Below are 22,283 nucleotides of genomic sequence, written 5' to 3'. Positions count from 1 at the left end.
TATTTGGACCAAACTAGCTACATTAAACAGACGTTGGTGGTAGTTTAGGCAAATATACTCAACTGTCCCTGGTTTAGGCCAAATGACGCTTCCCGGAGCAGTGACACTTTCCAGGCCATTGGTTCGCCAGAAGCTTTAATCCTCGAAGCTTCATTTAACACGACTAACTAGCGACATCTACTGTTGAAATGAATGTGTAGCAGCCTGAGGCCCAATCCCAATGTCTCCCCTAAACCCTGAGCTCTGAACCCTCAGACTTAATTGACGTCACCTGGTGAGTGATTGAGTGCGAGAGGCTGCAAGGGGTCAAAATGGTATAAAGAGGAATGACGACACCTTGATGACGCCAAACATTTGCATTCACTTGCGGGTTTGGGACTTTTGATTCTACATTTTTATTCCCTCCCTTCGCTCCCTGCGTGTAAACAAAATAATAATGTTGGATCAGATCTGAATTCATCATCACGTCGTCATAGGACAAATAACTTCACAGTTGTGGCTCTGAATCACCAGTGAGCTCTGTTTATAGAGTTAGGCCTCGTTGCTTTCGTGCTTGTTTGTTAACCGTTTTCTTCTCTTATTATTTCTTGCGTTTTATGGCCGGTGTTTGCAGTTTTTTACGCTTCCGTGCGTCTCTGATAAACATGGTACCGTGCTTAATGTCTCAACGCTAGGAAATTTGGCTAATTCCCTCAGGCAAAGTCTGCAGAAATGCGGATGTACGGAAAGTGTGCATTAAGGGCTCAACATGTCTGCTTGAGAGCCTTCATGCCCTCGATGGTTTCACAGCCGGACGGTCCTAAACCCTCACGGATTTACCGGGAACGTGCCTCCAAGTCCGTGAGGCTGGACATTGGGATTGGGGCATAGACTGCTGAACATAAAAATGGAGGTTGTCGCCGGGTTTGAAAAGTGAAGCCAATGCGGAAGTGCCTTATATTTGCTTCCTTTCTAATGGCCAGCAGGGGCGACTCGAGGGGGTAAGGGTTGAGTTTGGATCCAGTATTTTTGGGCGCGATTACACTGAGCAGTGGCCCTCACCGGTACATGTATCTGTTACACCAACTTCTCTTTTCTAGGTTATTAATTGGCGATGTTAGAAACTCCCTGAGCATCTCGTCAGTTAGAGCACCTAGTGCTGTTCTGACAATATCCGGTCCCCAAATACTCTTCTTGACATATAAAAAATATATATATTTTGTACCCAATTGTCAACCCTTTGACGATGGATTTGTCTCCATATTGATTGACAATCAGCGTGTAAATGTATCACTTTTAGATACAAAACACCTTCCACATACGTAAAAAGTATAAATTTGTAAACTAACAAAAATGACTCGCAAATATAAAACAGATCTGCAGATACACAAACAAATTACACAAATTAAAACATAGTGAATACGGTCAATTAATGTACAAATAAATGAAAAGCATTTGTGAATATCTTCCTAACATTTACAACTTTTAAACGGGCATTTGTGAATCAATTTTCAATTTGTGAAGCAAAAAAGCAATTGTGGATCTAGTGTAGAATTGAGATCCACAATTCCAAGCCAGTTCTTGCGGATTTACAATGTAAATCTACAAAAAAAAGTGGATTTAAAACAAAAAGTGAACTCTCCTTTTTTGGGTTGTTTTAAAGGTTCTTTAGCTTGTAGTCCAGTTTTACTGTAGTGGTTTATGTCTGGACCTGATCCAGAAAAAGGCAATGAAATCACCCTTTCTTGTTTTAATGGATAAGATAAATTTTACAAATTTGAAAGTGGGTTCTAAACAGTGTTAAGGGTTTAACTAAAATGTAACACCTTTTCACAAAAGTGACAGGTTAAAAAAATACAAATTTAAATGTTATATTTTATGGGTTTGTAATTGTGATTATACTGCAAAATTGGAAAGTCCTTAAAAAAAAAAAAAAAAACTTCTCCATTCAAACTTTATTAATTGACCTTAGTCTTCATGTTTTGAGATGTATGTTTATTGGTAGAGAGAGCTCACTGACATGTACCAACTGTCTCAATTTCCCCCATAATCACAACCAAATTACAGGAAATATCTTGAATATCTTATATTAATGACTCCAGCAATCCTGCCTCCAGAGACACATTCAGGTCGATTTTCATTTGACTAATGCTTTAGTCCTTTCTGTATCTGGTAAACTAACAGATGGATTTCCATGAAACTTGCTTTAGATAGGAGATGAATGCAAGTAATTGATGACCCCCTGTCTGACCCTCTTACATTTTCTAGAATAAAGTACCTTGATTCTCACCAGAGAAACCCTGCCCACTTTGGGTCCATGACCTTTCTTCTATAACACCACAAAAAATCCAGCACCAGAAATCCACTCCCACAAAAGACAATGTAATAGATTGATTGCCTCAACATTTGTTGACCATGTTCATTCCCCTCAAAGAGAGAAGCTTTTTGGGTTTTTCTGATTCATTGCTCTGTTCTGCAATGCCATCCTAGGATTAAATTCTATATGTTTAAGCCTGAGAGGCAATGCTTTATGAAAAGCTACATTACATCGCATTGTTCTTTCCATCCAACAATTTCATATGATAAGGCAAACGAATAGTTTCATCCTCTAATGATGACATTGCAGATATCGCTTTTCTACTTTGACGAAACAAAAAATTTAAATCTATATTTTTGATTAGGTTAGCTTTGCTCTCATGGTCCAGCATATTGAAGTACTTCTTATTGTAAAACTATACTTAAAATGCAACTCCCCTGGCACTATATAAATACATCCTACTCAATCCATTTCATTGGTATCTTCTCCAAGTCATAGTTTCTACTGTCTATTGAACTGGCACCTGTTCAAGCCCACAACTGTAATCTTTTTACCATGTGGATGTTAATTATAATGTCATACAGATAGGAATTTGGCATATAGATGCATGATCATAAATGAAAATACAGGCCTCATGTTATTTTTGCAACCACTAATATAAACAAGTCTTTGATTTAGACTGCAGGGTCCAGTCTTGTGAATTTGGGCGACAAGGCTTTTGTTTAAATGTAAATTATGGCTGTAAAACATTTTGCAATGTGGTGGGAAATTGCAAATGAAAGACATAGTACAAGCATTGATTTATCAAGTTGAAATAAATGTTTGAATTAAGCACAAACAGTTTATTTAATTAATCCATTTCCCTCAGGTACAAAGTTCAATTGACTGAATTTGTTCATAACAGAGAAAGTAATTTTCTTTAAGGTGTCAGTACAGCCTGAGTATCTTTATTTTCCTGCCAAAATATAACATATTCTTCACCAAAAATGAGAACACCTCTTGGACCTACAGAGCTCAGTAGTTTCTGAAGCAATGTTCATCAGTTAGAGAACAAAATAAACTTTTCTTTTAAAGGGCATTGCTTGCATCTAAATATAATATAGAGCCTTGGGTTCAGTTTGTGTGAAATGGTAAATTTCATTATTTTGATCACTTCCACAATACTTCAGCTCACTTACATGAGTGTGAAATCACAAACACAGAATGCTATCATTTTAATTCATTCAGAGCATTACATAAAGATTGTTGTAGCAGAATGTTATTAGCATAGAGTTAGTATCAAGTCAGGTCTATTTGCTGTATGAATGACATTTATAGTAGTAGTAGTATTTAACTACAATTTCTTAATTTTTACAGCATACAACATGAGTACAGTGAAAGGTAACATGTCGCCAAACAGCTTTTAATATGGACAAAAGTGGATAAATTGATGTATATTTCTACTAACAATAGGCCTTAAAATGTGTCAAAGGAAAATTGGGAAATCACTTGATGCTTATTTGTGTATTTATTTTTGTGTATTTATTGTAGTATTTTCTAGGCACATGTAACCGTTAACATGTTTGCTGCTGCCAGAAAAATGTTTTAACTTAAAACATGTTACTCATGAAAACCGCACATTTAGTCTCCTGTGTTTTCTGCACTGAACAATTGTAAACATTTACTTTTGTATTCATGTGGTTTCCCACTTTTCCTCTGTTAGTGCTATGTATTTTTAGCCCTTTGGGAACCCATTTCCCACTGTGTTTATTGTTGGATGGCAGTTGGTTTGAAATTGCTTTTACAAACTGTAATTCACTTTAAGTATCTCAAAATGCCTTATCAGGAGATTGCATTCCCAAAACAAAGGCACTGTGCGGAAATATGAAAACAATACATGACGGGGCTAGATGAAACAGGATTTTTATGTCTCATTTCTTCAAATGATAAACTACTGAAAAGCCATGATCCTGTTGCTGTAGGAGCATTACCAAGTGATCTGCATTTTTGGTTGTGCGAATTTAGTTTCACCATAATCACAGAACTCTACTTTCTGCACAAATACCAAAACACACACGGTAAAATGTACAATGCATTGTTTCTCAAAATATAATTTGAACTTGGCAGTTTCTATTGGTTTAGGGGGCGTGTTTTATCCAAGAGGACATAAGAAGAGCACTGAGACACATGACAATGCTCGGCAAGCTTGTAGACAATCGAATGCATCAGAAAACTAATCAGCAAAAACTCGGTATGGTCACAAACACATTTCATTCAACATATTTGATCCAACTTTTTTATAGATTCCTTAAATTCATCAAGAGATGGAGGGGAGGCATGGAGGGGGTGGTTAGGTAAACGGTCAGTAGTTTAAAGGTTTTCTAGTTTTCTAGTTAGTTAAAGGTCGCTCTCTCCATAGAGCGCGGTGGAGAAGGCGGTGTAGTCCAGTGCCCCTGGTGGTGCTCCTTGGCCGGCGTAAGGCGGCATCCTCATGATGCAATACTCTGCTTGTTCTGGAGGAAGCTCTCTCCTTAGCTCCTCCACTAGTATGTAGGGCTGTGGTGGTGGAAAGAGGATGTGTTTCAGGCATGTTTTACAGGAAGATTCACGCTAATACCAACTTTCTATTTTTAGCTCATGAACAAAATGGTAGATCATAAATCATCTTAGCATGGCAAATTCTTGGAAATAATGACTGGAATAGAATAGATTAGTGTTGGCTAAGAATATCTGCCCATGTGCCGGTAAGCCACGCTAACACAAACACACACACATACCTTATCAGCTGCCAGGATCCGGAAGGATGCCACAACCTGCTCGGCAGTGTCTGTATCAGCTGTCTCTCTGGTCATAAAGTCAATGAAAGACTGGAAGGAGACAACTCCAGTAGTATTGGGGTCCACCAGCATCATTATACGGGCGAACTCCACCTCTCCCTGAGAAAGGCATGGATGGAGAATGTGAAGAGGATGAACAGTATATGTGTAGAATACAGCAAACAGAAGCAACTGATAACATAGCCCCATCCACCCACCCACAGTTGAAACACCTTACCAAGTCGTATCCCATAGAGATGAGGCAAGCTCTGAAGTCATCAGTGTCCATCGCTCCGTTCTTTTTCTACAGTTGGAGGCCAAATGTCAGGTTCACAACACAGGAAACAAAGAGGAAAGTAGAGTCAAGGGGAGATCACAGAAAATGAAGCAAAACAGAGCAATATTGTAAAACTAAATGAAAAAGTTGTATTCAACATGCACAGTCTTTAACTTTTTCCAAATTTGACACTGACAGATAGATGTTCTGCATAATAATAAATATCACAGAGGAGGAATGCTTTCAACTTTAAGCACATAAGCTCTTGGCTTTTGTGATAAGGCACTGAAGATTGGGAAAATTCCATGATAAATGAGAACTTAAAAACTCAGGGAAGAAGCAATTGTAACATTGCTCATATGCTTGGATGAAGACAGCACATCTGTACACATGGAGGCTGTATACACAGACAAAATGTTTCTTATCTGGGACATCGCTACTCAGCAATAGTTTGCCAATTTTGTGCTGCAATTTCTATTTGTTTGGTGTATTATCCACGCTGTTACACTGGCAAGGTGAGACAGTCTGTGAAATTCCTACAGATGTCGCCTGAATAAATGAAACAGCATACTTAGATAAGCCATCAGTTGTTACACTTCCATCAAAACTGCAAGGATCTTGCTCAAAAATGCATAAAAAACACCTAAATATGACTTAACATTCCACAGTACAATAGTGATGACTGTGTATAATGGATTATTCATGGCAATTTGTAATAGCCAAGGGAGAAATGTTCTGTCATCTACCCTCTCCCCCGGGCATCACTTTAGGTCAAATATAGGGTCAGATGCTGAACGCTGCTCCTGGGCCTGGCAAGAATTCAGCCTCTTGCATGCAAACAAACACCATGGAGGACGTTTGGGTCACTGTGCTCAGAGTTATAGGACTATCTATAAATACGTGTCTACCCCCTGCTCTGTCTCTGAATCGCTCAGATTGCTTTAGGTCAGTCACTCAAATGGACAATGTCACAATGTGAAATGGTAGAGAGCCGTACCCGGTCAAAGTGGGTGAAAGAGGATCTGAACTCATTCATCTGTTGCTGGCTGATGCCCTTGGCATCCCGGGTCAGGATCTGGGTCTCGATCTCATTGATGGTTCGGGCGATGGTTGTGAGGAGCAGCTCCCACCCGACACGGATGTGCTGTTGATATGGTACAGAGCAGACATGTTCAAACAGAGAAGACACACGTTGACCAGTTTAATGAATAATGACTGGATATCTATGGTAAATGTATATTTGTATATGTATTTACATATTCGTGAATTTCAGTATCCATGCAGAGCTGCAGTGAGTGAGTGTGTATGTGTTGAGTGAGTGTTTGAAAATACTAACTGTACATGCACCTACTGTTCATGTCCCCATGTATGCATATATTTGTAACACTGTTTGCCACTGCCCAGTACCTCCATAGTGTAGTTGGTGTGTTTGTTATCAAACACCAGGGACTCTTGGATTAGCTGGTGGTCTCCCTCCAACTTGTCGACGTTGGGCTTGTAAGCGACAATGACGTGCTCACATTGCTTCAGCTGGGTCATCTGGTCCTCCAGGGTGCCTCCTATGTCCATGGAGCAGCGCCCAATTTCCTGTTAGGGTAAGACATGCAACAAGGTCAACTTAATTTTTGGACCAATTTAGATCATAAGACGCTGGTCTAAAGATCTAATGGTTTTGTTACAGATACTGCAGGAAGTCATTTACCTGTGGCTAAGAGTAAATTCTGTCAGGACTTATATCATTTGATAAAGAAAAATTGTATGTGTATAATAATATTCGGTCATATTACTTGGCATTATTTCATTATCAACATCATTATCAGGAAAGTCACCATCATTGTACTTCCCTTATGCACAGTGCATTTGAATAGAATTATTTTCCATTTTAGGTCTTTATTTGATTAGACGGAGATAACTGTCAAATTGCTTATGAAGCCTGTATGTCTAACCTCCATCCTGGCCTGTATCCAGGGACCAATGAGATTAGCCTGGGCAGCAAACTGCCGTCTCAGCCTTTCGTGGGCATGCTGGCGTGCCATCTCCTCCTGGAGGGCACCATCCCTCTGAGGGACCAGCTTCTTCACCTAGAAAACACACACATGTACTCAACAGAGGCCTTACATGGTATTGTGGGAAGCTGGCTCCTCCTGAAAGGAGCCGTTAACATTAAACAGAATTATGCTGATATATTTGTATTATATGCTTCAGGTCCTTACTGGGTGCCGAGTCCTTCAACTCACTGATAAAACATTAGAGCAGTACTTCTCCTTTACTTTATCAGTAGAGTATAGACACTGCTCTCCTTGCTAATATTTCATAATGACTGCTTTTATATGGCCAGACAGCCACTATCAGCATAATGACTCTATTCCTTGATACAAGAGTCTGTATGATGTGAGTTTTAAAGCTGTAGCTACCTTTTCCCACTTGTTGAGAAGCTCCTCAGTTGTAATGGTGCTGTAAGGGTTGATAATGTTGGCCTTGATCCCGTAGCTCTGGGAAATTTTCTGCACCTCGTTGTGGATTCCCAAGATGGCCTGTCTCTCTGCATCTGCCTCAGGTAGAGTAGCTTTGAACTGCTCATGAGCTGCGATTAGACTCTGGCAGGGGAAAAAGGAAGCCATGACATTTTAGAGTGTTAATAAGAGCGTTAATAATATTATGTTTTTTGCAGGTTGGCCAGATCTACCAACATTATGCATTATACGACATTAAACACCTCATATTTATAATGAAGACAACAGTCTGCAGTCTTAACAGTAAACACACAAATACTGTAAAATGCAACTACAATCTCACACACTGAGTCTGAGTCTACTGTGCTGAGAGAACTGTATGCCTACCTGGACTTCTTCAATGGTATGCACAATGAACATGTCCTGCAGATCCTCCATGGCTCCTTCCATCCAGTTGTTAAAAGGAGCCGACCTCTTGGCAAACTCCAGGAACAGCTGATCAATAGTCTCCAGCAGCTTCTCAGTCCGCTGAAAGGATTACAAGACATGACATGCATTTTCTGTAGGTTTTCAAATCCTGAAGAACTGACCAATATCCAACCTATAGCTCAGCATTAGACACATACCTGAACTGAGGAGGAGTCATCATCTTCATATCTCACATACAAATCCCAAAACAAAACTTCCCTCACTGTTTTGATGAGTAATCCCAGGGTGAATAACATTGATATGGCCTTGTTAACCCCCAACTTCAGCTTGGTTGTCGCTGACAGACTCCCACCCCTCAGCAGAGGATGGTGGGGAGCAGGAGACAGACAGAAAACAGACCCCTGTCCCTGTCATTCAGACTTAATCCTTGGCCCTTTTCCCAGGCCCTCACACATTTGCAGGTCTGAAATGGCCAGCATGGATCAGAAGAAGTGGCCTGTGGGCTTTAAGCCAGTCCTTTCCCTGGACAGGACTCTTACATCTATTTCTCCTTTATCCCCCCTCCACACTCCAATTTTACCCTCCTATGTGGGTCAGGGATTTTAGAGGGGATCCAATTATCTCTCCTCATCAATCAGTTGTGTCATTTCACTCTTCAGATGTCAATGACAGACACCTAAACATGCTTACACTGACATTTTGCTTAAAGTGGTTGCAGATGCAGCTTTAATTCTGCCTCTATTGTGGTCAATGTGGAACATTAGCGCACTCTTGTGGGCACTTACCAATCTATCCTAACATGAAAAATGAATCCTTCAAGTTTTAGGATTTTAACAGCCAATATGAAAAAAAAAAAAAACCCACTAAGCTGGTCAAATGGATATGAATGTCATTCATCTGCTTTCAGTCAAACATTCCAATATATAACCACAGACAACCTTGAATGTTGCCCATACCTCCAGTGCCTCTCTCCTCTTCTGAGTCAGGGTTCCCAGCTTGTCCCACAAGTCACAGATGCTCTGGCAACGCTGGTTCACAGCAGCCACATCATGGTAGTCCAGCTCACTGAAAAAACAAAAGCATGTCCTGGTGTTTGTTTCAGTTGTGGAAAAGCTTTACAGCCCAATTTCCTGCCCAGGTATTTGAGTTTTTCCTCCCCAAACAAACAAACTGGATAGAGAATGAAATCCAGCAACAGAATAAAGTTAGACAGCCATTTTGATAAATGTGAGTCAATGTTAAAAGCCTGACTATGCAATATTGAAAAGAAACCGCTCAAATTAAGAGAACTCTGCAGTCAACACTGAGAAGTTAATGTGCAAATGCAGGTACATAGGCAAGTTGGCTTAAGTTGAATTTGGGGGAGAAGAGACCCCCCCCCCCCCAATACACCTTTAGACAAGCAACCAGCTCATGGTTGCTGCTAAACAGTTTACCAGGGGCATGTGCTGCATTTCCTTCCATGACCATTGGAAGTTCAATTACATTTAGTCTCTTGAACAGCTAAGACTAATTCAGAGCCTGTGATGCAGACTGGATTTGAGCTTGTCAAATCCTTAACCTGAAGCTTCCCCTGCAGTTGAATATTTTGAAGCCATGGGCAAACTTAAGCCAAGACTAACCAACCCACAGAGAAGAGAACAAAAAGGTTAATTTAGCATGTTGCATTTTATTTCAAACTTGAACACAGATGTCAAAATACACATGAGTTAACTGAAGGAGCTACTAGAGCTGCCATTTTCCTCAGCTTTGTTGTTTGAAGACCTTCAGGCTTGTTTAAGACTTGAGAGTCTTGCGGCTTCTATAACTGGGAACCTCCTGGGTCTGAGTTGAGATGACTGGACTTTGAGCATCAGGGAAGTGGTATCTCTCATAATGGTCTTCATCCCAGTAGTTTCTTCCAGTTTCATAGTCTGCCTGGTAGTTCGTATATGTGCCAGGAGGAAGTTGACCCGTCAAGAAGAGGTAGTACTGGCTTGGTCCAACTGGTACTGGTTGCAAATGGCTGTCAGAGTTGGGAAGACTCTTTAGCTCAAAGGGAGGGAGACCCATCAAACCAAGTCCTGGTTTCCCCTCTCCAGTTCCATGGTTAGAGATGGATTTATAGTCAGGGGCAGCATATGGAGGTGGTGGGGGCACAAAGTTTAGCTCCTCCGTTTCCCTTTCCGTATTACCATGCTCAAAGTTCTCTTCATAGCGCTCAAGCTCACCTGCCTGATAAAAAGGTGGAGGAGGAGGAAGGCCAATGTCAGGTCTGGGCTGAGACACACCACGAGCAGTTGTGGACTCTTCCACAGGGTCCCAAGCAGGAGCCACGTTCCATGAAGCCTCACTGGACGAGAGTGTAGTAGGACCAGAGCTTGCTGGGTAGGTTTGAGGGCTAGAGTACATTTTCTCATCTACTGGTTCATGGCGGAATGAGAGAGCAGGCTGATTCACATAGGAAGGCTGAATAGGAGCAGCTTGGGATGAGCGATAATGGAGGCCAGCAGGAATATCCTGGTTAGAGAAACTGCCCTCATAGAGATTAGGCTGGCTCCAGCCTAGCAGAAAAATAAAAATGTTTTGGTTAAATTTAATGACCCAACAAAGTGCAATAACATTTAAAAGTCACTCAAGTTTGTAAGCATCTTAGCACATTTATAGTGAAATTGGAGTCTTTACCTTTTTTAGCAGGGAAGCAATGGACATTCCAACTTAACAGTGCAATGAGGAGCAACTGACTGTAAAAGAAAACAGCATGGTCAAAAACTTGAGTAAAACAAACAACCCACAAATAGAAAATGAACACACAAACATAGTTTTAACTGCCACATACCTTGTAGGAAACCACACAGCCATTTTGCTTGTCAGCTGAAATGATATCTTCCTCCCTCAGAGCACTGGTTAAATATGAAACAGGAAATACTCTGTGGCCAATCCCAGGCCGAGAAGGTAACGATGGGCAGGTGCGTCATCGTTGACTGCTGATTGAAATTGTGAGCATGCCGGTGAACCACACCCTTCACCCTTGTTTCATTGCATTGAGACACACTTTAGTGACAGGCAAGAGCAAGCTAAGAAGAAGATCATCTGGCATGTAAAAGACAGTTTAGAGATAGTGAGGTCATATTGTTCCAACTTTCTTCTTCTTCAATAAAGAGAGTGAATGTTTATGGGATCACTGAACTACTGCATATCCCACGTGAGTGCAGTGCTATTGCTATGAGAATAATAGGCTTTTAGAATAATATTTACAGGAGAGAAACAGAAAACAAGACCACCACCACCCCCAAATGCTTTGTTTGGCAGGAGTGAAAACATACTCCTGGGCCTCCATGACACATGACTGCAAACATCTGCTATAGGGAGTACGTACTTTAGTTCCTGTGCAATGGCGGCAATCTGCTCCACTCTGTCCTGGTGGGCTGCCAAGTCACTCTCAAAAGCCTCGTGTTTTCGAAGCAATGCTCTGATTTCTGTCAGGGTGGCTGTTTCATAGTCCTTCTGGGAAAGGATCAGTTCCTTACCTGAATGTCACAAATAAGCAAACAGACGAAAGGATGAGGTAAGAGAAACGAACAACAAGATAACTAATAGGTTAGGTCTAAACAAAGGCCTTATTTGGCCATTGCAGATGGAGAAAATGACCTTTTACAGTCCACTATAGGCTGATTGTATTGGACAGACTAAAACCCTCAATCAAATCTCATTAGGAACAAGTCTAAACAAAACCCAAGGTTAAATGAAACACTTGAAGACTGAAAAGCAGTCCGAGAGGCAGGAATACAGATGCCTTTAGATAAACAAGGAGCTAATATGTCAAGATAAACAGATAAACATGCAGATCTACTGACATAGCAGTGAGTGACAGATATGAAAACAAACATCCAGACCGTTAAAAAGCTAATTGCACAACTACAACTGACCGCTGGCCCAGTTCTCATGATTGGTGGCTTTTTGGCGAAACTTTTCTGCCAGGTGGTCCAGCCTCTCGAGCCGACGGATCTCTGTGAGGAGCCACTCCTCGTACCCTTTCTCTGCCTGCTCCAGGCCCTGCCACGCACTGGCAATGTCCTGTAAACAAAATTAAATCGAAAAATCACAGTTTAAATTAACTTAGTTAAGAAGTTTAGAATTGATTTCACCCCGGCAAATTTGAAAAACTGATCGATAAATATTAGTTGAAGTTGCAAAAAAAGTGCAAAACAAATCACCTATCAACTATTGGTACTATGTCAGTGCCTGTTACTCCTTAGTCCTGTGTAAGATTGAACTTCTAAAGCATTTGCCATGAGACTAATGTGGCAGAATGTGATATAAGACACATTAATAGTGGTGCACACAATCACAAACACTTCTTCAACTGTTGAATTATAAACGGAGGAAGTACTGGAGTCGTAACTTACAGATACCATCTTCCCCTCAGAGGGCATATAGGCAGGGCGATTGCTGATGCGTAACTTGGTCTGCAGGGTGTTGAAGTTAATTTCCAGCTGGCACTTCTCCTGCACCTTGGGGGGCTTGTGCTGGCGTCTGTAGTCTCTGAAATCCTCCAGCTTCCGCTGCATCTCTGCCATGGTCTTCTCTGGGGTCCGGTTCTCCAGCCAGGGAGTAGTGCGGCGGATCCACTCCAGCAACTGGGAAACACAAGGACAACATGGGAATAAGCTGAGAGGAACGAGAGCTCCATGTTAAGATAGTAGTATGTCAGGAAGACTGATGAATTATTCAGTTTTTCAACAGATGGGTCTCAGCTTATCACAGAAATGGGATTCATTAGTGTGGGAAAGAAAGATTTTCTAATCTAAACTTAAGTCTGTCCTTGTTCCGTATAGGCCAGATAAAGTTTAGTTTCGCTTTGAAAAGTCAATGGTTTCATTTCACGAAGTGTCATCATCATACAAGAGGATATTTTTTTTAATGAAATTGCAAATCTTACTTTACCTCACTGGCCAGTCTCTCATACTCCTCCATAAGTTTCTCATTCTCCTGGTTTACACCGAGCACCTTACAGATCCTGTTGGCAGCCGTCTCTGCCTGAGAGCACAGGGCACGAGAATAATGTAATTACATCAGCAAAGTAGCACGGCAGGCTACGTTCCCATTCATCCTTCCAATATACCTAAATAATATTATTCTCTCAATACATTTTTTTCGATCAGAAAGACACATCAAAATCAAACTGGCAATAGAGTTCTGCACCTGACTCTCTTCTCAAAATACAAATGGACTGGACTCTGCTGACTCATCTGAAAATACTAATTGGTACGGGGACTATACCTGCTCAGCTCCAGCAAAAGCATGGTAAAAGCAGGACACATAGGTCATGATAGCTCTTTCATCAGGCTTGGGGGTGTTGATGATATCTATGGCATTGAGAGGGAGAAAAGGTCAAAGTGGCAGAAAGGGGGAAAAAAAGTGAAAAATAGGTGTAAAATTACTCTGGAGAATATAAGAAGATAAAATACATCCACTGTCTACTTTGAGGGTAATTTTAATTTATTATGGTTTCTGATATATAATTAATGTATAGAAATATATCTATATATAGCTCCCTGGTTACATCTCTGTGAAGGAGACCTGTGCAAAAGTAAACCTCCAACAGACAAAACATTTTAACACATACAGAAACAATTATACTGTGAATACATATTTGAAAGAAAAGTATTTGAGAAAGTTAAACATTTTAATTCAAAAACTCGGATTTGTCATTTGTTCCATAAAATATTACCTTCAGCGTCCAGCATTTTGGGAATGTCCAGGTGTTTCTCAGCTATGTCAAAAGCCAGGTTCAGGTTCCCCAGAGGATCATCCTAAATAAAGAAACACAATTCTACATCACTGTACAGCAATGCCGGACTTAAAATGCCACCGCGCTGACCTCCATGCTATGGTGGACACATTATAACTCGCTCATCATCGACTGTACATGCACATTAATTTAATAGCACTTGTTTTTAAATTTATATTTGATATAGCTTCTACACAAAACTTAGAATAGACTTTTTTTTATTTCTCTCCTGAGCTGGATGCTCATTAGGCCTTTCATGTGATAATTATTGCAGTTTGATCATTTGCATGAAATCATCAACTCTCCATGAGAAAGTCACTTGTTATAATTTTCACTTATCAATTTTTGTTCATGTTTTGCTTTTATCTGACAACTATGGTTGTAGTTGATCTTTTAGTCTGTAACTGAAGGATCAACTACAGACTGCACCTCATGAATATTACTATTACTGATTCTTTTATTCAATTAAGTAACTGATCCATGGGTCTGTGACATGTCAAAGTGAGGTCTTCCTAATGACGACAAAAGCAAGTGAATCTTCAAATTCATGAATCTGCCACCATATTTTATAAATGACTTGAACCACTAAACTATTAAGATAAACTATCATACATTACTCAGCAAGGAAATAAAATCAACTAATATATTATTCACTAGAGTATACAGCGTTATTTTCTTTTCTCTCACAAGTGACTCTGACAGGACAAACCAAGTGTGGGAGTGGTGCATTAAGCTAACAGCTGACAGTGAACCCTCCCCTGCTGATGGAACAGTCAGTGAGAGTGCAATGGGGTAAAGGGATCATGCTATCATGCTGCTGCTATTGTCCCTATCTCTGTAACACTGTTCCATGAAGGAAGGGGGTGACACACTACATGACAGGGCCAGCTGCTCACAGATCCAGTGCAAGACAGACAGACAGACAGACAGATGGATGGATAGGGTAGTAAATTGGTGGTGGGATGGATGAAGGGATGGAGGGATGGATGGATAGAAGGATACCCCAAGGCCTTTGTGTATGTGTGTGTGTGTGTGTGTGTGTGTTTATGTGCCCCTGACCAGAGCTGGTTCAGCAGGCGGTACCACTGCAAGCTTAACGAACACACTCACCTGGAGCCAGACACAACAGCTGCCTGGCACACAATGAAACTGTCTCCTGGCAGTGTGAGTAGAACTGAGAAGCTGAGGTGTGACTGACTGGGTGAATATGTACGTCAAAAAGATGAGGAGAAAAAAATGAGAGAAAAGCAGCAGAGAGAAATAGATATGGTACCCTGTGTGTGTGCCTCATCACCCATATTTAGCTTGAATAGCCTTTCCTAATGATGGAAATATACACCATCCTTATAGTGATACTTGAAATTTGACTAAGAAATACCACAGTAACCATCTCATAGACTTTTATGAGGGCCGGCAGCCTTTAACTGGGGAACACTATGTGATAATGTGGACAATAGCAGAGGAAAAGCTAAGCCTGAGCTCTGCAGGGACTAGGCTCATGTTTCTGTGACTATTCAGGGTCAACTCCAAGTCAGGCCAGTGAGTTGTGTGCTGAAAAGCGAGCGCTTCTGTTTCCAAAACAAACGAAAATGTCACTCTCCCAAACCAGCCATGGTGTTCCCCTACTACACATTTACAGTACTGGGCCAAGGTAAAGTAAAAGTAAATTTTCCTATTTGAACATTAGGTTCTCATGAATACATTTGGCTGGTTTTTAGACCACAAACAATTTATCTCCAATATGTGCTTTAGGCTCTCAGTAGATAAAATCACTATGAAACCTTATGGGCAAGATCTCTATCGCCAGTTTTTTACTTAAAAAAAAAAAAATGACTTGCAGTCTTATATCCAAAACAGACTTTGCAATGGAAGAGTGAAGCCTCACATATTCACAGAGCAGCCTTCCTGTCTAGCAAAGACAGCACCTTCTTCCAGGAGGGAAAGGCTGCGTTACTTGTACATTATTGTCTCTTGACAGACATGGGAGGGCTGTCAGCCGCACTCTCTAACTCTGTGAATACGAAGCACAGCTCAACGAGGCCCTCACCTGTTCACACACAAACATTGAAGAGTCCTGGAAATCCATTAAACCCAGAACATTTAAATGAGCAGTGGATTTGTTTGCTCTGAGAAACACTTAAAGATCAGGTAATGCTGACTATACACACACACACACACACACCCATATGCAATACATGTTGTGTTGGCTTTGAAATGGATGAGAAAAGTCAAACCGCATTCTTTTGTCATATTCTGAAGCTAGTCAAGCCTTGGTTTGCATATTTATCACTCTGTGTCATAAACAAGAGGTCACATGTCACCACCATTAAACCCACTGTTGTGACGGGAGCAGCGGGGTGCACGACAAAATGGACTGAGGCAACAGTCTTTTTCATGCTAATTATGCTGAAAATTGTGTATCAAGTAAACTGCTTTAGTTAAGAGTAATGAAGCATGAGGTGAGAGTAAATGAATGCACGCTGCTGTGAAGTAGAAACACATCCATAAATTAAAGTAGCATTATATCCATTAGCCAAATGAAACACTGTTTATCCACAGAAAACATTACTGCACAGAGCTTGTGCCTATGACAACCAAGTGGACTTCCCATAGACAGCCTCCTTCACAGCTTCCAGTAATTTTGTATGTTTATTTACAGTAAACAATATGGAGCTGGTCCTATAAAATGACACATATTTCTAAATGTATCATATTCAAATAGATGGCATACACCTCCAGCAATATATATAGACTAATTTTCCTCAGTGATTCCCAACACGACATAACGTTATAAAAAGTACCACAAAGTGCCATTATTGTGATTTCAGTGTGTGTTTGTTTCCATCAGTTCACACTGTGACAGAAGTGAAGTTATTTTTTTATGGAAATCAGTGTGTTAGTGTTTGGGGCTGAAACACAGCAACCTGGTTACAAGTGAAACCACACGACACCTTGTTGAGCTTAGAGTAGTCGAGGAGGTCGGGTCTGTGTCTATGAATCAGGGCACAGAAGGCCAGGCCATCCTTCCAGCTTCACCAGCCGATGAGCAGAGAGAACCAACATGTCAGTTCAGAGGAAGCTTATTAACTTGACTCAGAGATTAAGTTGCTGGGGTCCAGGTCCAGCATTTACCATTTGAGGTTCAACAGCACTTTGCTGATGCCAAACTTAAGTCTTGATATTTTGAACTGGTCAAATCAACTACAGGACTAACTTAATTCTAACATTATACTATCAGATGAACTTATTCACTATACAAACTCCACATTACTGCAATATGTTATAATAATTGATTTTGCCCAAATGAAATGGAAAGAATATTTTGGAACATGTGCTGAGATTTATCATCCCTTGGCTTGGAATATGACAAGATGGTAGAGAATGTTAACTTAACTTACAATCACATAAACTATCACTATAACCAAACAGCATGTAAACTGCATTTAATATTGTGTGAATCGCTGACCTGACATGGAAGTTTTGGACATTGACATTCCTGTAGGGGGCGGTCTTTCTCTGACACCACAGGAGAAGACCTTCCTTGGCAGATGTTTCTGTGGAGAGAGTGAACTCACAGGGATTGGTTACATAGAAGTGGTTACATTGCACGCTGCAATTCTGCACAAGTCACAGATTGTTTTTTTTCCTCTAACACTCTCAAATTTGCATTTTACGCCATTACATACTGTCCTTTACCTTTTGCAGTTGTCCATGTCTATACTCAGTTGACACAATGTCTGTAGAAAATGAACTAGATCTGGATTCTTTGGATCTTATTATCTCACCTTCCACAGAAATGTCCTGAATGGCGAAGCGGAGGATGATAGTCCAGATCATTCCAAGAGTCATCTTTACATTACCGTCCACAATCTCTGAAAGGCAAACAAACCGTTCTAATTAGTTTGCACAAGAGTGAATAAAAGAAAATCAGATTATCACTCCACTCCACATCTAATGGAGTGCACTATATTCATAGGTTCAGGAGGGCTTTTGGTACCTTCAGCTCCAATGGAGACCAGTTTCACTCCCTTGCTTGTGATGAAGTCCAGTGCTTTGTTGACGTTAGCAATCTTATGAAACCGCATCTTCCCTCTGTCTGGCTTGGGTAACCTCTCTCCTGCAAACATAAATATGTGCGAAACAATTATCAAAAAATGGTTTAACTGATACAATTATATCACATTAAAAGCAAAATAAACCACAAAATTAACTACAGTGAACAGTGGATAAAATGTGCACATCATCCTGCTGGTGTAGTAGCACGAAGAATAAATCATTGACAGAAAACCTTGAAAACATTTTCCTTTAGTAATCTAACCTGAGATAACTTCCAGAAGCAGCATGAGCTTTAGTCCGTTCCTGAAGTCTTCCTCAATGTTTTCGATTTGAGTACCAGCTTTCCTCAGGTGGGAGTTGCACCAGGCTGTGAAGGTCTAACAGGAAAGGGACAAATGCATGACAACAGCAGTTCTTTCTGCATTTTCTATGAAGCTCTACTGGTGCACCACAATTCATAGTTTGAAGTCCTAAAAGTAATTTTTAATTTTACTCCACTTAAATTCTCCTTTACATTATATAGATTAAACTATAAGCATGATATCCCCGTCCGCAATAGACCTAAACAAACTGAGGCAGCTAACAGCTTAGCAGGTCTTCACTTCAGGACTATATACCAAATCGTTGTTAACCTCGGACCAGTGCTACATTTTCAGATTAACCTTCAGTGACCCTTTAGTATCAAGTTTCCAGTTTTTCCTGCTGTAGTTTCCCAGCTAACAAGCACCAGAACAAATGTGTGCTTTATGCGCAGCACTGAAATACTGTAAATCAAGTTAAGACAGGCTCATTGTCTTTCGCCTCCTATTTTTATAAAGTCTCTCAATAGCCAGCAGCAGAGTTCACGGGCGCTCAGCGCTTTGCGGATGAAAGCAGGGAGCCGACCACAGAGCACATTCCGAACGATATAAGGTGTTAAATTTAGACTGCTCTGCTGTGCCTCACGATAAGAGACTGGGAGGAAAAACGTCAAAACGTCTCGCCATGTCAACAACATGAGTGAAAATGTCACGTGGATGCAGAGCAAGTTTTCCCCTCACGTCACTCTCTGTCACTATTTTGCCACTTCTAACGTGATTGGTTACAGCTGCAGGGAGACAGCTTTATCACAGTACATGTATGCTGATATTCCTGGTCACACCCTTTACTATGCGTGAAGACAGGCAGGATGGGAGCATAGTTAAAAAGTTTACATTTAAAATCTTGTTAAGGATATGCCACAAGGATCAATAAATTGTTCTACCGCAGTGTCAAAAATGTTCTGACACAATAAAAAATATTTAAATCAGCTACTTTCATAAATCAGCCCCTAAACTTTAAAGAAAAAAAAACAAAAAAAAAAATGTTCTGTAATGTAAGCTGAGTGGATGCTAGACTTGATGATGCCATTTTGCTCTTTTACTTTCCACCGTCACAAAAACAAATAGGTCCTTTCACATGAGTGAATTTTATATGTAGTTTTATTGGCTGATATATAAATTCAGCAAAGTGACATTACTAGAGGAAGATATTTTAGCACTTTTACTTTTACCAACCCTGATTCTTACACATCCTTGCACCCTGTAGGGCTGCACACGGTTGCCCAGCCAGCCACTCAGGCTTCTCCTCTGGGTTCTGGTTCAAAAACAGAATATTACCGGCTTTAGTGAAAATCACATTGAACACAATGGCCTTCCCCGGGGTGTATGTGACATTGAACTGCTGCCCTCCTTGTTAAAAAAATGTGGCCTGCTGGTCCTCCAAATTTGACTCAGCCACAATGACAGAACCCTGCTGCCCACTTTCCAAGCCCCCCCACCTCCCTCTCCAGCAGTGCTAACCAGTGACGATTAAAGCTAAAAATATTTATGAATCACATCCAGCGAGGACCAACCCTATCGCTGCCTGTGGGGCCTCACTAGGTCATAGGCTGGCAGGCTGTGTCCAAGAGGATGGAAAAACATGAGAACTGAATGTTTAACATGTTGAAAAGACAGAGCCTTGTGAATGGATCGTAATGTTTTTCTTGCTCTTCGTTCATGTTGACTCGTATTTAACTTCCATGAGCATATTCACTACTTATCCAGAACACTGTGTACTTTCACTTAATGTAACACAGCCCTCTGGAAGTGCACTAAACAGGCACTAAAAGCTTGGTCAATCTCCTTGATAAACCTGTCTGAGTCGGTAATAGATTCAAAAAGGTCCACATAACCACAGTCACATTAATATCCACTGAAGGAAAGCTACCCCAGCTGCTGGTAGGATTTGAAATAAGCCCTTTGTACCATGGCTTGAGCTGGATAATATATTTACAGCTACTGGAGAGAAATTATTTCAAAAAAGTGACTAAAAGTGTCCCCTAATGACGCAAACAATATCATGGCAACACTTCTGCTCAATGTTAATGTCTAGCGGGGGTACATAATAAGCTGGTTGGGCCCAGAGCAACTTCATCACCTGCCACAGTGCCAAAAAGAAACACTATACCAATGTGTGTGTGCAGCCATCAATGATGCTTTATCAGTTCTGATAATTTTGAACAGCTGCTTGAATAAGCAAACTACTCTCCAATGAGCACTTGTCAACTGCAAATTATAATCAGTAAAAAGATAAACACTGGAAAAGTAGCTGTGCATATGGACCAGGGAGCTGACTATCGTGTTGCTGGCTTGTGATGCCAAAAATACACAGTTTTGTCATCCCTGCAGGGGCCACAGGAGGTTATAGGCGTTGAGCTGATGGCCACCAGTCGTGCAAAAAGATGCAGTGCAAGGCCCACGCCAACTTTTAAAGCCCTAAAACCAACTGACAGTGTCGGAGGGTGATGCTATATTGAGTTGAGCTGGTCTCGGTACAATATTTCTGCGTGGTTTCTATAAACAAAAGAATTCCGCACCAAGGACACTGGATTAACCCTACTATAATGCCTTTTGGTCCCGAAGTTAAAATTAGATGTAGCGTCCATTCTAATCCCAAGAGCGTCATCATGTGTTAGAAGCATCTGTTGACAGCTCGCATTCCGCGCGTATCAGTCTGTAGAGCCGCTGGAAGGCAGAGCTATTGTTAGCTGGTACCCACCGCATCCGTCCGTCAAGCCTCCCTGGTTGGACCCCGGGTGCGTCAAGTCTGCGGCAAGTAACTAGACCCACATCGGAAGTTAAGTAATACTGTCCTTCAAAATAAAACTACACCAGAAACTTGGACCCATTAATTCCCCGAGACAGTGTAGTCGTTGAACTACTCTGGCTTCGTCCTGTTGAAATGTCAGAGTGCTACACAGCTAACTATAGCTATAAAATGAAATAAATTCAGTCCAGTATCCATATCAATCTCGTCTAAGCTATGTCAGTGCCAGGAAGAATGTTTTTCTACTTTAACAATACATGTGATTTGACGAGAGGAGTTGGCAACATCGGAAGTAACGCTCAGAACGGTTGGTTATTAACGGTTATTAACGGTCAGCCAAAGTGTTTCTTGTCCCTTTTGACGACACACAGATGCAATTATAGTATATGAATATAGAATATAAATGTTTTATTAAAATGACCTCTATGGGAGGACTCACATTTGATCAATTTGCTATGTTTAATCCGTTCAACGCGCCTGAAAACGTTTTTATTATGACAATATTAACCGGAAGTCTGCCTCTTCGCTATGGCTGGCTTGACGTTAGGCCCAACAGAGTTACTGTTATGCGATACTGTATAAGAAAATGACTGGCCCATATTTATATGGAAATATGAAATATAATAAAAACAAACTTTTTCCAACTTTGATAATTAACTTCTAATGTAATTCCGCGTCACAACTCTGCCATTGTTTTTTCCTCTGTAACCATCAATGTAGCTTGAATATAATTCAGTTTAATTTTTTTGATCCATGTGTTTTTTCTTTGACTTACTTTCCTCTGCTGTTGCTCCCAGGCAGGGTCCAACAGCATGTCCCGGTCCCACTCATCTTCCTGTATCATGTATTCCTCCTCGTAGCCGTTATCATAGTGCACCGTGGTCTCCACCTGGGTCATCATCATTTTGCCGTTCCTTTCTGTTCCCCCGAAATACAAACGCGTGTTATCCTTTAACTGTAATACTGAGGAGGGGTGTTTCCTGACTTTCTCTTCTCCGAGCTGCTGCTGCTTCCTTTTCTCACTCTTGCACGCTTGCCCTTGTCCTCCCGACCTGACAGACGTCTGGCCCTGGTTGCCACAGATGAACAAGCGACG

General features: G+C 40.9%; 2 protein-coding genes across 2 annotated transcripts; both read right to left on the bottom strand.

Annotated features, from left to right (window-relative positions):
* Positions 1-3,096: 3,096 nt before the first annotated feature.
* Positions 3,097-22,263, bottom strand: actn2b (actinin, alpha 2b). Its single transcript, XM_056396157.1, has 21 exons — positions 21,963-22,263; positions 18,342-18,456; positions 18,021-18,140; positions 17,809-17,895; positions 17,490-17,577; positions 16,975-17,053; positions 13,964-14,045; positions 13,513-13,598; positions 13,177-13,269; positions 12,639-12,869; positions 12,159-12,306; positions 11,609-11,759; positions 9,207-9,315; positions 8,209-8,349; positions 7,783-7,965; positions 7,315-7,449; positions 6,776-6,955; positions 6,366-6,512; positions 5,330-5,395; positions 5,053-5,211; positions 3,097-4,831 (listed from the first exon to the last, which is right to left on the bottom strand). Exons 1-21 carry the CDS (start codon positions 22,089-22,091, stop codon positions 4,673-4,675), a joined length of 2,688 nt encoding a protein of 895 aa, XP_056252132.1. The 5' UTR covers positions 22,092-22,263; the 3' UTR covers positions 3,097-4,672.
* LOC130181755 (uncharacterized) lies at positions 9,900-11,101 on the bottom strand. The gene is made up of 3 exons (XM_056396158.1): positions 11,069-11,101; positions 10,915-10,973; positions 9,900-10,793 (listed from the first exon to the last, which is right to left on the bottom strand). The coding sequence occupies exons 1-3, from the start codon at positions 11,089-11,091 to the stop codon at positions 10,027-10,029; spliced, it is 849 nt and encodes a 282-aa protein (XP_056252133.1). The 5' UTR covers positions 11,092-11,101; the 3' UTR covers positions 9,900-10,026.
* Positions 22,264-22,283: the final 20 nt, after the last annotated feature.

The sequence above is a fragment of the Seriola aureovittata genome, chromosome 14 (assembly GCF_021018895.1).
Source record: "Seriola aureovittata isolate HTS-2021-v1 ecotype China chromosome 14, ASM2101889v1, whole genome shotgun sequence".
Classification (NCBI taxonomy): domain Eukaryota; kingdom Metazoa; phylum Chordata; class Actinopteri; order Carangiformes; family Carangidae; genus Seriola; species Seriola aureovittata.
The sequence above is the reverse complement of the archived record's forward strand: the minus strand, read 5'-3'. Positions and strand labels throughout refer to the sequence as shown.